The sequence below is a fragment of the Vidua macroura genome, chromosome 18, assembly GCF_024509145.1.
Source record: "Vidua macroura isolate BioBank_ID:100142 chromosome 18, ASM2450914v1, whole genome shotgun sequence".
Classification (NCBI taxonomy): Eukaryota; Metazoa; Chordata; class Aves; order Passeriformes; family Viduidae; genus Vidua; species Vidua macroura.
In genome coordinates, this window is record NC_071588.1 from 7,290,151 (window position 1) to 7,305,876 (window position 15,726).

A 15,726-nucleotide genomic window follows, 5' to 3' on the forward strand; every position below is an offset into this window, starting at 1 on the left:
ACTTACTTGACAAAAGCAGAGACTTCATCACTTACATCAATTTAATCAGCTTCCTCCTTCCTACTCAAGGGAAAAAAAATCCTTCCCTTCCCATTCTGTCTGGGCAAAAAAATTAAGTTGCAAACAGAACTCTGAATAATTTTCTAGTGATATTTTTATTTTAATCTAGAAAATGTTATCCTAAGCAGCATTATAGACTGTTTATGAAGTTGGGTGAATGTCCAGTAATGGACAACATGAGAGTTACAAGATGGGTGAATGTCCTGTAATGGACAACATGCATTTCTTAGGTCTTAAAAAATAGTAAAGAAGTTCTCTCCCAAATGATAGTCATATCTGCATTTTTAGCATGGACCTGCAAGCTTCCTTTCTAGGTGAGCCACAAAAGCATCCTGTCAAGTTTCTAGCATGAGCTGGGAAGCAATAGGCACAAGTTCATTTTAAGATATATATCTGGAGTTTGATGATTTATTTAAATTTCATTATTTTTTAAAGACAAAGCCTTTCTGGGACAGTAACATTCCCTCATGTGAATTGTGGATTTAATCTAAGGAGACTATGCCTCCTCTGCACCTCATTATTTTCAATTGTATTTTCCTCTAAGGACTCTTTCCTCTCTAGAAAGTCTGCTTCTCAAAGACAGCTTTGCAAGTGGGGAGGATTCAGCACTTCTGCTCATTCCACTCCTCAGAATGGTTTTCCCTTCATCACTCTGACACACTGATGCTGATCCAATCTTGCTGTATCAGCCCCCATTTGTTGGGCCAATCTTTCAAGCCATTCCTGTTCTGAAAGGGGACTCTCAGCATCAAGCAACTTCGGCTTTTTTTAATATCCCAATCACAAAACACTTCTCTAGAGGGAGACTAAAGATAACTGAGTTATCAGGACACAAAGAATTGTACCTTTCATAGCAACAAGAAGAGGTGCATCTCCAAACTGAACAGATCTTGAAGATCACAGTGCCAGCAGGTTTGGGCTGCACAGTCATCCTGTGGATCATGACACCTGTGCTGCGCAGTCATGCAGACCCAGCATTTCCAAAAGAGGGCTGAGACATTCCATGTTACAAGGCTACAGTGTTATGCTGAACTGGGCTTTGGGATTACTTTTTTCTGGTGCACATTGTAGATTACCTATCACAAAGCAGTAATTTTCTGTAATTTTGTGTCCAAGAGTCCCACAGCTCACCTCATTTCCTTCCCACTAACACTCCAGTTCTCAAGAACGCTGTTTTCAAGCCAGCACAAAGCACTGCTGAGCAACACTCAATCTTGTTATTACAAGCCAAGTATATTTAAAGCAGTCAGATGACTTTACCTGTCAAACACTAAGGATGCCTGAGGAGGACTTGACTAAAGCAGAACAGGCATGTCTCAGAATTGCTCTCCTGGAACATCTTTATTTCAAGGACTGCAGTTTCTGGATTCACACCACCTTATGAGCATGCCAGAAGATTTTGGCAGCACTGAGGTAAACAGCAATGGCAGCATGAGTTAGGGAAAGATTTAATGACAAAGAACAAACACAGCTACAAAGAACAATCTAAAAATAATCTGGCAGAGCATGGCTAGTAATTGCATGTCTTCCTGCAAGATTTTACTCTGAGGTTTTACCCCAAAGGAGGAAGGGCCAACCACAGAAGCTGTGTTGGAGCCACATGGCAGGGTATCCCTCTCAGAGCTGGTAAGATGAAAGGAAACTTATAACAGAGCAAGAACCAAGAAAGCCTGAAAGCCATGCAATTTTCATATCAAGTCACAGCACTCATTTTAGCTGGAAATCTTAGCTACGTGATTAAGAAAATTATTTTATTTTGCGCACTTGAAAGTACTGAACATCCCTGGAATATTTTATTGGTCACTTGCAAGTTAGTTCCTAGCTCAAATTTTCTGTTGCCATTAAACAGTGGCCATAATAAATAATTATATTTTTCTTACTGCATTTTCTTACTACAACTACAAATGATGTTGCCAGCCCATGTAGTACAGATGACCTGCCAACTGTTCAGGGTCATTGGGAAAACCCTCAAGGATCACAAATCCGTTGTTTAATAAAAGCTGTTTTTCCCCTCAAATTTACAGTGCTCAGAACAGAGACACCTGGATCATCTTGTGCTGCACAGTGCTGCCAAAAGTCCAAGCAAGGGCCAGACAGTTCTGGGTACAAGCCAGGCCTAGTAAGTTACCCACTGAAAATTTAACATGACAATTTTAATGTAGTTGTTCATTTCTTACCAGATAAATCAAGAAATTATTGCCTAATAATGACTTCTCAGTAGCCTTAAGAGATTTATGACAAAATTTTCTAGATGACTCCAATAGGTATTTTTTGTGGGATGGCATTTGTTCAGAACAGATCTGGTGTATTTCCCAAGAGCAGTGATGGAGCATGTCAAGTTGCATTTACTATGAGACTTTAGTAACTCTGCATATTGATTCCTAAGTGATCCTCACAAAAAAACTACTTAGATCAGAATGAGGTAGGCCTCCAAGCAGGTTTAAAGATTCACTAATCATCCTGTTTAAAACCATTAGTAAAGTGCAATTCTCCTCTAAATGAAATACCACTCTAAATGATTCTGCTGAAACTCTGCAAGCCAACACTGTTCATAAACCAGCAAAGAAGATGTTAAAACTGATAAGCACTACTTATATGAAGCAATGTAACTTTAATTATACCTGTTAGAATAGTCTTGAGAAATATCCTCCAAGCATACAAAATATTCAGTCATTTTAATGTCCAATCCATCTTCCTTCATGTTTACAATAGCCATAATTGCTTTTGTGGAAAAAAAGCATTAGAAAATGATGACATTTAAACTACTTGATGTGAGGCCAGCCAGCACAACATGAATAGGCAAGGCTCATGACATTGGTAGCTTCTCTCTTAGGTTGTAAGTAAATTACACATCTCAATACAACAGTTCATACCTACAATACAGTGAATCAGCTGATGTAAATTTGTAGAGTCATGACTGATAAACAATGAGCTGGACTTTCCCAGTTTGAAAGTTGGAAACATGTTTAAGACTGCAAAGTTGCTGAAATACTTGTGGTAGTCAGACACCTTCCACAAAATAAAAGAAATTTGCTGTATGCAACATCTAATCCAGATTTGTGCTAGCACCTTCTTTGTACTTAAAACATTATATTGCTGTAACAGAAAATACACCCCACAAACATTACCTGCACCATTAATACCTACAAAAAAATGTGCATTTCTACAAAAGTAATTTATTTATGGATCTGATGTAGGTTGCATTTTCACTAGACTTCAGCAAACTAGTTTGACAAGTCTTACAAACATGAAGAAGTCTTAAGTCAGTGGTTGGTGTCTAATGTGACTTAAGTGGACAAAGATATTCCATACCTAAATTTGCATATTATAAAAATATAGTGGTCATAAAATCTGTTGCATAGCTGTAGACACTGCTCAGCTCTTAAATATTAGGAAGAGTTTTGCTCCTGTGCTTGTCAGTTTTCACAGCCTCAATATTTATTTCCTTATTCTTACTTGCACAAGCTGCTTACTTGAGAAGCACCTTGTTTTCACACAAACTAGTGTGAGAAATCACTTACATGTGGAATCCACTCTACAGCTCTTTACTTCAAACTTTTCTTCCTCAAGCAAAATAATTCTGATCTGTTGCAGTTAAGTTTTCCTTAGCTCGTTACTCTGAAAATGATACATTGTCAAAGATTTAGTTAAGGTTGGTAAAAAACTGGCAATTTCTCTTCTATTTTGAAGAGTAATTCTAGCTAAATCTAATTAGGAAGACCTTTAAAGTAGATCCTAAATAAACCATCATCAAATAAAACAAAATCCTTTATACACAGCTCACTTCACTGAACTAGTGTAAGTTTACACATGACCTCAGCAATGTAAAAACACTTTGAATTTAGTTTGGCTAATCAAAATTAAAACACTGGCTTGCCATGGATACCTCAGAAAATACAGCTTGCTAGAAACAACCTGGAGCAGCCAGGACAGATGGGTGTCCTGGGAACAGGAGGGCATAAATAAAGACAGCAGTGGGAAGTTAACTGGGGAGGTTTGGGGTTGTTTAAATAATCACCCACTCTTTAAGGACTCGGCACTGAAAGCCAATGGCAATTTGTACAGATCAAAACCCAGCAGGGCAGTTTGTAACGTCATCTCCACCATTATCTCCATTTCTACATAAATAGGTGCAATTTAATATTACTAAGGTGTCAAGCTGAGTTTTCTGAACTCTGATTCAGAGTCTTTTCTTTAGAGGAAAGTTTCTAGTAACATTAAAGTTTTTCACTGAGCTAGGTGAAGGAATGCACTGAGATGGAGCAGTACAAGGTGCAGCACTGCTGAAGGACATCAGAGTTCAGCACAACTCATCCTGAGCCACACACAGCATCCACCAGAGGACACAACACAAACTGGTAACAACAGTTAGCAACAAAATCCAAAGAACTACTCAGACTCATTTTTTTCCCTTTACATACAGGTATTCCTCAAGCACGTTGCATTAAAATTAAGAATTTACAACATTCTCCTATTTGCATAGTGTTGAGAAGAATTTTAATTTTCTGAGATTTTGGTATCACTGAGAACTTGTATTTGATACAAGCTACCTTATTATACAGGGGAAAAAAAAAATCAACATTTAGTGTTAAAACACAACAAATTGGGAGTGTTTGCAATCTGTGAATGTGACATTTAGTGTTACTAATACAAACTTATTCCTGAAGAAAAACCCAACAGATTAGTCTAGTCTTCAAAATAATTAACATGGGATCTAAAGTGAACTACTTTGAATTAGTTTCTATAATAAGTAGACTTCTGTAAGACCTAAACTTGCTGTTAAGAAGATACTATTGTGATGCTTGTCAAAATGTAACAATTTGTAAATTGAATTTATCACTCAGGAGTCCTCATTCATCCATCCATTCAGCACATACACACAAAACCATTCGTACCACCAAAGACTGGATCACTAAGCCTGGCTATATATAACACCTTTCTAAACCTGAAGCAAGCAGAAAATTTGTATGAATTGCAGACTTTAGCACCCAACAATGCTTTATTAACCCTGTTATATTTTCCTGGTTTATAAAAAACAGATTAGGACTTTTTAAAAATCTTCACTTGGCAGTCTACTTTACCTATAGGCAAGTTAAATCATTAGAATGACTTGCACAAAACAACAAGACTTATTTCACTGAGATAACTTTTAAAATACTTACTGCTTTTTAATGTGTAGAACAGCTAAAGTGACCAGAACTTTGACTGACCATCCTTTAGTTTAGAGGACTAAAACATTCTTCAGCCAAATGTTACCCAGAGAAATTATTTGACTGAGTGGTCTCTCTTAGCTTTGCTCTTTGAGACTGAAGACTTGCAAGGATGGTTTCAATCCATGAACTGTAAACACAGATCAGTTAACCTAAACAAGAATGGAAACGTCTTGAAGTCATTTAAGCATGCTGAAGTAAAGAGGGGAAGAAGAGAGGGTAAGAACATTAAGCAGGAGTCATCGATAACTAAGATAAATTAAGTCGTTCAGGTGCTGCCCCCTCCCTTTTGAACAATGTTTGACAGTGAAATGCAACTCATCTATTTTGCTGCCTTCATCACTTTGCCCCTGCAGACTAAATATGCATTCCCAGTAAGAATCCTCAAAATAAAAAGCAAATCCTTTAAATGAAAATTTAAGTTTATTTTGAAATTTTAAAGTAATTTCTATCAATTTAGACACAGTTTGACATTATCAGACCATTTACAGTGATTCATGGATAAAAGATTTGGCTTTTACATTCAAATGTTAAATACTTCAAAATAGCTTTGTCTTGTTACTTCCAAACCAGAAACACTAAAGAGCATTTTATTTTGCCTTTCAACCATCTTTGTTAATTAACAGACTTTTGATATCTGCTGTAGTTGAAGGGGAACGTGCAAAACACCAAAGGAATTATTTTGTTTGAATGAAGTGAGTACCTTAATTACAGTTCCAGATTTAAGACTCATTCACTGTAGCATCAAAAGGCAGTGCTAAGAAGAAAGACATGATTTATTTTTAAAAAATATATTTTCCTTAGGTAGACTGCAGAACCTGACTGAGTTAAAAGCCTCTTTATGAAGACAAAAAGGTCTTGCTATCCCATGTTAACATCATTCAGTCTTACAGTTTAGCAAGTTTTGTCCAGTTTTCATAATTATTTTGGAAACTATAATAAAATTTCATCTCTATTCCTAACACAATCCTTGTATTAGTGTTTAACAACAAAATTCAATTTATCTATCAGACATAATTGCATTGATTTTATTGCTTACTATAGTTTATTTTCTTACTCTGTAGCACTAATTTGAAATTGGATAAACAAAAAACATTTGCAGGGAAGAGATTTGACCAATTTGCCCATTCTGGCAAGGAGGGTGTCCCTCAAGCATGTGCACTACAATTAACTGTTCCAAAGTGAATTCCAGCCTGCTGCTCTCCAAGAAGGACAGCCTCCCTACCAAACATCTGAGAAGTTCAAAATTCCTCCAGTTTGTAAAAACAGGAGCTCCAAAGCCCTGGGAAAAAAGCTTATACATTTTAGACCTATATGTTCTTGAGACTACAACAATATGCTGGCGAGGGTGTAATCTCACAGGAAGGTACTCAAATAGTTCTGATTCCTTTGCACACACCACAGCATGACAGGCTGCTGCAGCTGCCTTCAGTCAGCAAGCAGCACCATGGAAGATCTGGGACAGCAGCAGGAGCTTTCTGCTAGAATGAAGCCTTTGTACTATTAAAACTTGGGGCAGGGGGGGAAGCACAGATTTCATTTTGTGAGAAGAAAATGCTTCTCACACCTGACACAAGAAATTTTGTCCCCCACCTTTATTTTCACCATCTGATGGATCATCAGCAGCAGTGTGCCAGGAATGCTCTTATTGTCTGATTCCAGAAGTCTGCTGCATTTCAAAAAGTACAGGCACATTCCCTGCTCAAGTACACACAGCAGCAGGTGTGAAAGGTCTGTTACATTACAATTTAGAAACCATATAAGAAACACAAATGCAATCCTAATCTTCCCTGCTGACAAAGTCTATTAACCTACTTAATTCACAGGAATGATGATATGTAGCTCAATTAAACAAGTGTATTCATAAGCCTTTACAGTATACAGAAAACTCAGTTCTGTCCCCTGATGCTGTTTTCAAGTTTTATTCACTCTTTTGGATGACTGTAAATAAGTGTTTCCACTATGGAAAAGAAAGTTAGCACAGTACATTTTCATAACTGGGGAATGAATTTTTCTGAAGACACCTTCCAAAGGGCAAAAGCCTAGAAAAAAACAATGTGAATGTTGAATGCAGTTCCATATAAAGTCCCTTGTAAAAATTAAAAAAATAACGAAAGAAAAAAAAAAAAGTGTAAAGGAAAAACTGCAAGGCCCAGGATGATTTTATTGCTTTTCTTCAGTTTTTTCCTTGGTCTCTTTCTTCTCAGATTCTTTGCTCTCTTCCTTTACAGAAAGCTCTTCTAGTTTTTCAGCAACTTTATCAGCACTATCATTTTTGTCTGTGCCTGCTAAAAGATTGGTTAGGAAAGATATTATATACAAGCAGTAATGCATTTTCCTGTTAGAAAGCATAAAGAAGTAGAAGGTGAAGGGGGTGGGGAAAGACAGCTGGTACTGGACAAAAAGATATTCTTCACTGACCACTGGAGTGACTCATTCCATTTCTTTTCCTCTGGTAATTATTTCAGATGTTAGATTTCAATTAATCATTACACGAGGGCTTAATCACAGGGACTGAGGAATGTGTAACATCGGGCCAGCTGTTCTGCTACCAATAAAGTATCCAGACAAGCCCTTAGTTTCTTGGCATCTTAACCAAAAAAAAAACCCCAAAGTCAAGTTCCCCAGTTTGAAACTGGGGCATAGGAACTCCTATGACTGGAAAACTCCAATCTAAATATCTTGAAGAATGCTGACTGCAGACCACTGGTAGTCTGTACTTAAGAAAGATAGAAATGTTTATTTTATTTACATGGTGACATACCTCATCACAAACGCAATTCTAAAGGGAGGTGCAATAATCTGTTAGACTTGTGAACAACCTCACACACACTAACAACCACAAAAACCAGTAAGTATTATACTTGCATGATTATACATTTGCGAAATTTGGGAAAAGGACCTGGAAGGAAAAAAGCACTGTGGTTGCAGTGTTCACAGTTCATTTGTTTACTATAAGCCATAAATATTTCCTTGACAGCCTCTCCAAAGCAGCCATGTCCCAACAGCAACTGTAACAGCCTTCTACAGGAAAGAAGGCCATCGTCACTCCTGTGAGCTCTTACTCTCGCAGACAGAAAAGCACCTGAACTGAAGGCTGCAGTTCAGCACAGAGTGAGTCTGCTGGAACACGACACTCCAGGGTACTGCAACACTCACACAGCTCAGAAATGTGGCACCAAGTACACTGAGACTACCTTACCTTTCTTTGCTGTCTTGCCTACTTCATTCCTGCATTCTTCAAATTTTGCCTTGAACTTCTGTGCATCTGTTTCAATGAAAATAAAATAGTTTTTCATTACTTTTACCACCTCACAACATTGAATACTTCTAATCTTGAAGAAAGATACCCCAAGGGAATCTTTGTGTAAACAAAATTTGTAGGGGCTTATGAAGTAATCTAGTAAATCATACAAGATGCAAAATTCTTCAATCACATCTTCGTGCAAAAGTAATTCATCTTCTTAAGCAAGTTTACTAAAGCATCTTATTTTGCAAAATATTCACAATGTAATGCCAGCAGGAGCTGTTTTGTAGTTATTGCAACTCCCAGCTGTCTGTAGCCTAAAGGAAGAGGAATATGATGTCAGAGACTGCTAATACAGCTATCTTTATGCAAAAGACTGAAGATTAGCTTTGAACTGCTATCCTTGCCAACTATGTTACACCTTAAGAGTCTTCCACAGCCTGACTATAACTGGGGGTTCTTAGCATCAGCAAAGGAAGATAATGCCTGTTTCACCAGTACAGCATTCAGACTCTGTACCCAAGGGCTATTCCTCACTGCAAAAGCCAACAATGCATAATCTTCATTACATTCTGGTCTAAGCCACCACTTGATTCAATAACCATTCTAAGCAGCTGATCAAATTGTAATAATGTATCTACACAAGTAATACAAGCAAGAAGGGACTGGGCAAGGAGGTTCCTGACACCAGAATGACCAAGGCAGTACTACCCTGGCATCCCAAGCTGGTCTGGCTGACCACAGGAGGTCACTGTTGCCCCACAGGAATTCTGAAGGCACTTAGTAACTAGCCCAGGAAGTGTTTGTATCGATTCCTTTTCAAGCATCTCATACAGGAGAGACACCTGAAGGACAAACTTAGGTCTGTTCACCTGTCACCTGCTTAGTCAATACTGCAAAGTGCAAAGAGGAAGAAAGGATTACTCCCTCAAGACAGAACATTCAATAAGCTGAACAGCCTCTACCAGAAAGAGGGAATGACTTTTCAGAGATCAGCAAATAGTTACCCCTTCATTTCCTACTTGATTGTGAAGCAAGCACTAAGCAGGTGGACCAGAAAGGTTTATTTGGCTAAACAAAATGACATCAGAGACTTAAGGCAAAGGAAAATGGCAAGATATACTAAAGTTCTTTCCTGATGTAGTCAAATCCATCAAGTTTTAAAATATTCAACTACTTCATGATTCATCTAGTATGTAAGGAGAAAAGGAGGCTACCACACTAAACTAGTGTGGCAAATTGTAAAGCAAGAAATGCAATGCTTTTTCATTTTGCTCCTTTGAGAAGAAACCCTGAAGCAACAGCAAAACAAAACAACATAAACCCCCTCTGCCTCCAAACACTTCTTTGATTTAATCCTAGCTGATCCATTATTACTTTTCTGGTACTCAGTGTACTCACTTCAGAAAAACCCACCAACTAGTATGATGGGTCTGACTTGCACTTTTCACTGAGGGTTCCGTTTAATCAAAACAAAGAAGATACTACATACGCCATTAAAAAAAGAAAAACCAACCCAGATGTTCTGCTAATGCAGACGGACCAGAAATATCAGGTCAGGATTTCCTTGTTTCTAATGCAAAACTCTAATCTTAACTACAACTGAGCACCTGAATCACATGAAAGTAAGCTGTATGTGAGTCTCTTAAGGGGCTATAGTTTTATTCTAATTCTAGCACTTACATAGCTTAGGTTAAGAAAGTGCCTAGGGCAGAAACTGTACAAATATTACTGCAGACCCAATTGCTACACTGTTTGTCAACAGATATAGTTAAGTGATTAACAGACTTCTCTCAGATAAAGAATTAATTAGCTAACACTCCCATGCAGAGGTGAGATACAGCACATCTCCAACAATGGTTTAGAGCAGCATTTAGACAAGCCGGGGAACATAACAGTTTACAATCAGTGTAAGCTCAGTGCCAGTCCACTCACTCTCTGCATTTAGAAATCGAATTGCCAGAAGTTCGGGCTTGGGGCTTTCATCTGCAAAGTCAGCATGTGTGTTCCAGACCCACGCCCTGTCGCTCCCAGCATTAGGCTTCAGCTCCATTAACGGTGTGACTGAAAGGAAAGCATTAAAAGATGTACAGAGCACAATAGCAAATGTTTTCCACACCAGACTCCATAAATCTCGGTGCAAACGGGCTGTGATAGTTACATAAAGCACTTGACACAGAATTACTTTGGGATAAATACAAGACAGTGGTGTTCATATATATTTTTCTTTACATTGTCAAATAAATTATGCAAAGCCATTACTGTGTGAGAGGATGCTGGATTCACTACTGTTAGGAAAAAGAGGTGGATTCAATTTTTGCTTAAAACAGATGATTGTGATACTAAGAGATGCTAAGAGTCACTGAGTACAGCTCTGAAGTACAGACAAATTATTTAGAAGGAAAAGGCATCCAGACAGACAAACAACACTTATTCTTCTTCTGCACACCAAAACTACTACCAAAATTAATTTTAAAAAGCATTTTTCCTTCAATTAGTCATCAGGTTAATTACCTCTCCCATCAGTTTAAAGCTGTACTACAAGATATTACAGAATTCTGTGGTGCTGCAAAGTATACACAGTGTCCTTTCAATCTATTTGTTCTCTCACAGTAAATGGGTCCCTGTCCCTCCAAGACACTACAATTACTTCACCTGACTGACTGGAGAAGTTGAAATGTTACTCCCCACAGTATCTTAAGACTTTTTACATTACAGACATGCAAAGTTTAAGCAAGACTTTTTTTCTCCTTGGGCCCTGTCTAGTTCAGGAGAAATCTGAAGAGTCTACTCCCCTGCATTTTTAACATCTAGACATCAAAATACATTTTGCTCCATTTAATGCTTTGCAAAAATGAAGAGAGTTCTTTTGTCTGACTGTGAGTCAGCATAAATTCAATAAACAAATCTATATGGAGAGCAGCTTTTCCAGGAAAAAAAAGCCTAAACAACGTTTGACATGAATACTATAGAATTCTGTTTTCCTATGTGCAACATTTATTTCCTTAAACAAAAGGTTTATTCGGTCTGGTTGGTGGAATTATTGAGGTTTGCATTAAACTACTTCTTATTTCAAATTATCTAAATGTAGTTTAATACCACAGAACACTATAGACTCCTCATATAAAAATCTGAGTATCAGCAAAGCAAGCAAAGTATCAGCAAACTGGTCTACTTGTTGCAAGTTGTGCTGACTTTCAAGTCTGTCTTGCTCTTTCATGTTTTTTTTTTTAATTCAAAGAGGATTCTTTTTTGAAAGTGTCAGACCAATATAACACATTCATTTCAGTTTATTTCCCAAGCAGAGAAAGGCAGACTCAGATTTGCTTAGCACCTCAGTATCTGTTTTCTGATGGTTAAGGATTGGTTTTGGAAATTCAGACATTTAGCTCAAAGTAGTAAATTATTACATCATGGTTTTTCTCACTCTTTTACAAAAGCAAGCCAGCATACCTTAAATTCTTATTTCAAGCAGTATTAAGACCTACATGTGCTACACTTTATTAGTCATTAAAATAAAGCACACACACACAGAGGAAGCAATCACATAATGCCTGTCTATCACACCTAAATTTTAAAGTGACTTTTGTTAGTCTTACAGCACTACCATACTCTTAAAGAAAAAACCTCCAGCTTCCTTCCATTAATAAAAGTAAACCCTCATGGTTTTTGATGCCTGAAGCCTTGTATGAAGAGCAAGAAACCACCATACTTCAATTCTACAAGCTTAATTTTAAATCAAGAATAAGTACAGAAATGTAAAACATACTGTAATGGTTTGCACAGATTTTAAGGGTTTTATCCCTCCTCATGAGGAGGCGAATTGTTCCCTTCTCCTTGTGTTTCAGGAGTTTCACATCACCAGTTCCTCGTTCTTTCCATTCTGGAAGGTCATTCTCAGATGCAAACCGGAAGAGCTTCGCTCGCCTTGGAGAACAGAAAATTTAATTAGCCTGCATGTATTAAAATACCACACCCGACCAAACAGCACAGTTCTTTTTAAAAGCCACACACAAGAAGGAAACAATTCCTTTAATAAGATCCCCCGTTCTGCTTCAAAATACACATTCCGAAACTGATATGATAAATTAAAATCTAATAATATAATATTAGGAATTATGTAATAACTGTACTAAAATTCAACAGGTTCTGGACCCTCTTAGGGGATGATAAACATATTTTGTGTAGGCAAACTTTAAATTCAGGTAGCTAATTAACAGGTTTTGCTATAGCCAGAGTTAACCACACTACCTTGCCAGGAACAGACCATCACTTTAGTTATTATCAGAATCTGTACAAGGAGAACTGAAATCTCTCTTCCAGATGTGCAATACCATTCTGTGATTAAGCAAAAGCAGAATTTTTAAACCTATTTCAAGCCAGCACATCAGGGATCAAATTCAAAATGCTTCTTATGCCTTTAGACTACATTTTTCTTCAGGCAGATCAAGCCATCCTGATCTGACAATAAGCATAATCTAAGGATAAACTGTGTTGAAGACAACAGACAGGAACTGCCACAAATGGCCCAACACTGTACTGCAGCTGTTGCTTTTATTATTGCAGTACCTTGTACATCACCCTTTACCCAGGGATGCATGGCAGCAACACCACATACATCTCATTTCCTTCCTCCCAAGACACTTGTTTCACATTCTGTGATCACAATTTCAATGATTATTACCTAAGTTGTTGTCTTCTTTTATGCAAACAATGCTAAAGCCAGTTTCACACTATCAGCTCCCTTCTGTGGTTCCAGAGTTCATTTTCTTGGGGCAACATCAATCACCCCCCACTCAATCTCTGCCATCGCAGTGCAGACCAAGTCAGCCTTCGTACAGAGATTGCTGCAAGTTATGCAGCTTTTTATAAACACTGTCAAGTTTAAGCCTAATGAACATTCAGATAACAGTGAAAAGTATTCTACTCACATCTTAAAGAGTTCTTCCTCATCCTCTTCCAGAGTTTTTATTTCTTGCTCTGGAAGGGAAACTATGGGCTCAAACTGAGGATCATGGTTAGAGTCATCTGCATTTTCAGTAGAAGTATCATGCTCCTCATGTGCTTCCTGAGGAGGAAAAAAGAAAACACAAACTTGCTATGTACCCCAACCCCTGAAGTACTCACATCTGCATTAAAAACATTTATGACTTTTCAGCAACTAGATCTTATTAACCGTAATACCCCATAAAAGTAAAGAAATATGATTATACCTGAAAACAAATTACTTCCAAGTCAACATACAGGTGCACTAAGAAACAAAAAGGTGCTCATGCACTTCTAGGTGTTTTAATCCTACCACTCATGAATTGTGCAGAGGCTTGGCCTTGGAGTAATAGCTCTGGGTTATGGGAAAATAATTTCATCAACAGTTCTTCCTATGTAATGTGTTTTATGCTACTAAAACCCTATTTCTTAGTGCCTAATGACCCTAATGTTAATGGGAAAATTAGGAAAAAAACCCACACAACATCCACCTAACCCAACTTAAGGGACATATTGCATCCCAAGTTCATCATTCTGTCTTATGTATTAGAATCACCCACAGTCAACACAATCAAAGTTATTTTGAGGCACAGCTGTAATACTCATAAAATAAAATAAATATAAAATACTCATAAAATAAAGTTTCTTGCTTTAAGACTCCTCAAGGAACTTTAGGTTACAGGTAAATGGCCAAAACAATACTTCCTATTTAAGTTGTTTAGGAATCTGTCAGAGGACTCATTAAGCTTAAGAATAGTTTTTACTACCATGACTAGCAGGTAAATGATAAACATCTCTAGTACTTCATACATACAGACTGCTAAGAAGCACTCAGCACACAAGCCTAGGAGGGAGATTCATATGCAAGTTTAGCAAAGCCACAGAACAGCTATCTCAGGTCTAGGGAACTGATTTGGGTTTGGGTTTTTTTTGTTGCTGCTTGAGTAACAGAAAGGAAAAACAGTCTACGCATACAAGACAGTTAATAATACTTTTACTTTACAAATGGAAGAGTCCACTCTTACAGGCTCTATTCACAATGTCCTTTAGAGTAGGTACACACCACGTGTGCATAAAACAACAGAAATAAAGCAGCCTATTTTTACTAAATAGTAAACTAGAGAAAAAAGAGGGGGGGCAAGGGGAAATTAGGTAAAAAATGGTGCAAAATAAAATCTAGTTGTATCAACCACTAGACACAAGGTATCGCAAATTTTATGTCCCCAGTGTTCCAGCCTGGGGAAAAAAGCGAGAAAGGAATTACATCACATCTGTTTCCTAAAAAAAGGAAACGTTAGCCAAACTTTTATACATTGTATCCATGTGTGCAAGCAGCACATCCCGGAGGGTAATTCATCATGCGTTCTGCGCCTGAGCAGATAATTACACAGACCACGAGAAATGCACAATTCACAGCAGGCACATTCGAGAACGTGGATCCCGTTATCACGATACGATCCCGCCCTGCCGCGATATAAAGCACGTGAGCAACTGGTGTGGCACGAGGGGCCCGGGCAGCGGCCCGGGGGAGGGGCGGAAAGAGGGAGGAGAAGAAAGGAGGGAAACGGGGAGAAGGACCACCCGAAAGATCCCGGGTCGCCCGGGCTCCCTCATACCGGGGAACGGCCAAGGCGGGTGGAGGGGCCGGCCCGAGCGGCCACACGTGCCCGGAGCGGCCGCAAACCCCAGGCCCAGCGGGCGCGGCCACTCCAGCCCCCAGCAAGGCCCAGCGTCCGTCCCCCCCCCCGGGCCCTGCCCGACCTCGGCTCCCCCCGCCCGGGCCCCACCTGTTTCCGTTACTCTCCCACCCCGGCCCTCGGTGCCGCCCTCTCCCCCGCGCCGTTCCCGGCCCGGCCGCCGGCCCGCGGCCGCCCCTCACCGCCGTGTCCGCCATGGGCCCGGTCGCCGCGCTCCGCTCGCCGCTTCCTGCCGCGCGCCCCGCCCGCCTTTACCTCATTCCCGCAGCCCGCGCCGCGCCGCCGCAAGGCTCGATGGGAAACGCCCGCTCCCCCCCCAGCCCCGCGCCCCGCCTCCGGCGCGGGCAGAGCGCCGCCCGCCCCGGCCCCGTCACACCGATCCCCCCATGGGTCCTCGGAACCGGCCCCGATACCGGCCCTGCCGCCGACCCCCGGTACCGACCGCCGGCGCGGCCCCTTCGGCCCCCGAGAAGCGTTTTTGTTGTCCCGTTTCCCAGGCGCTTTTCCCATAACCCCCCGCGCCATG

General features: G+C 39.6%; 1 protein-coding gene and 1 non-coding gene across 7 annotated transcripts; both read right to left on the minus strand.

Annotated features, from left to right (window-relative positions):
• Positions 1-5,674: 5,674 nt before the first annotated feature.
• RANBP1 (RAN binding protein 1) lies at positions 5,675-15,725 on the minus strand. Of its 6 annotated transcripts, none has more exons than XM_053994325.1 (6): positions 15,630-15,725; positions 13,449-13,585; positions 12,287-12,444; positions 10,453-10,581; positions 8,473-8,538; positions 5,675-7,555 (listed from the first exon to the last, which is right to left on the minus strand). In XM_053994325.1, exons 1-6 carry the CDS (start codon positions 15,723-15,725, stop codon positions 7,434-7,436), a joined length of 708 nt encoding a protein of 235 aa, XP_053850300.1. In that variant the 3' UTR covers positions 5,675-7,433. The 6 variants fall into 6 exon arrangements, with proteins under 6 accessions (XP_053850300.1, XP_053850299.1, XP_053850304.1 ...); XM_053994324.1 differs by having other exon boundaries at positions 5,675-7,558; XM_053994329.1 differs by lacking the exon at positions 15,630-15,725 and adding an exon at positions 15,383-15,485 and having other exon boundaries at positions 5,675-7,558.
• LOC128816601 (small nucleolar RNA SNORA77) lies at positions 8,263-8,394 on the minus strand. The gene has a single exon (XR_008439965.1). It is a non-coding gene; the product is annotated as a small nucleolar RNA SNORA77 (small nucleolar RNA).
• Position 15,726: the final 1 nt, after the last annotated feature.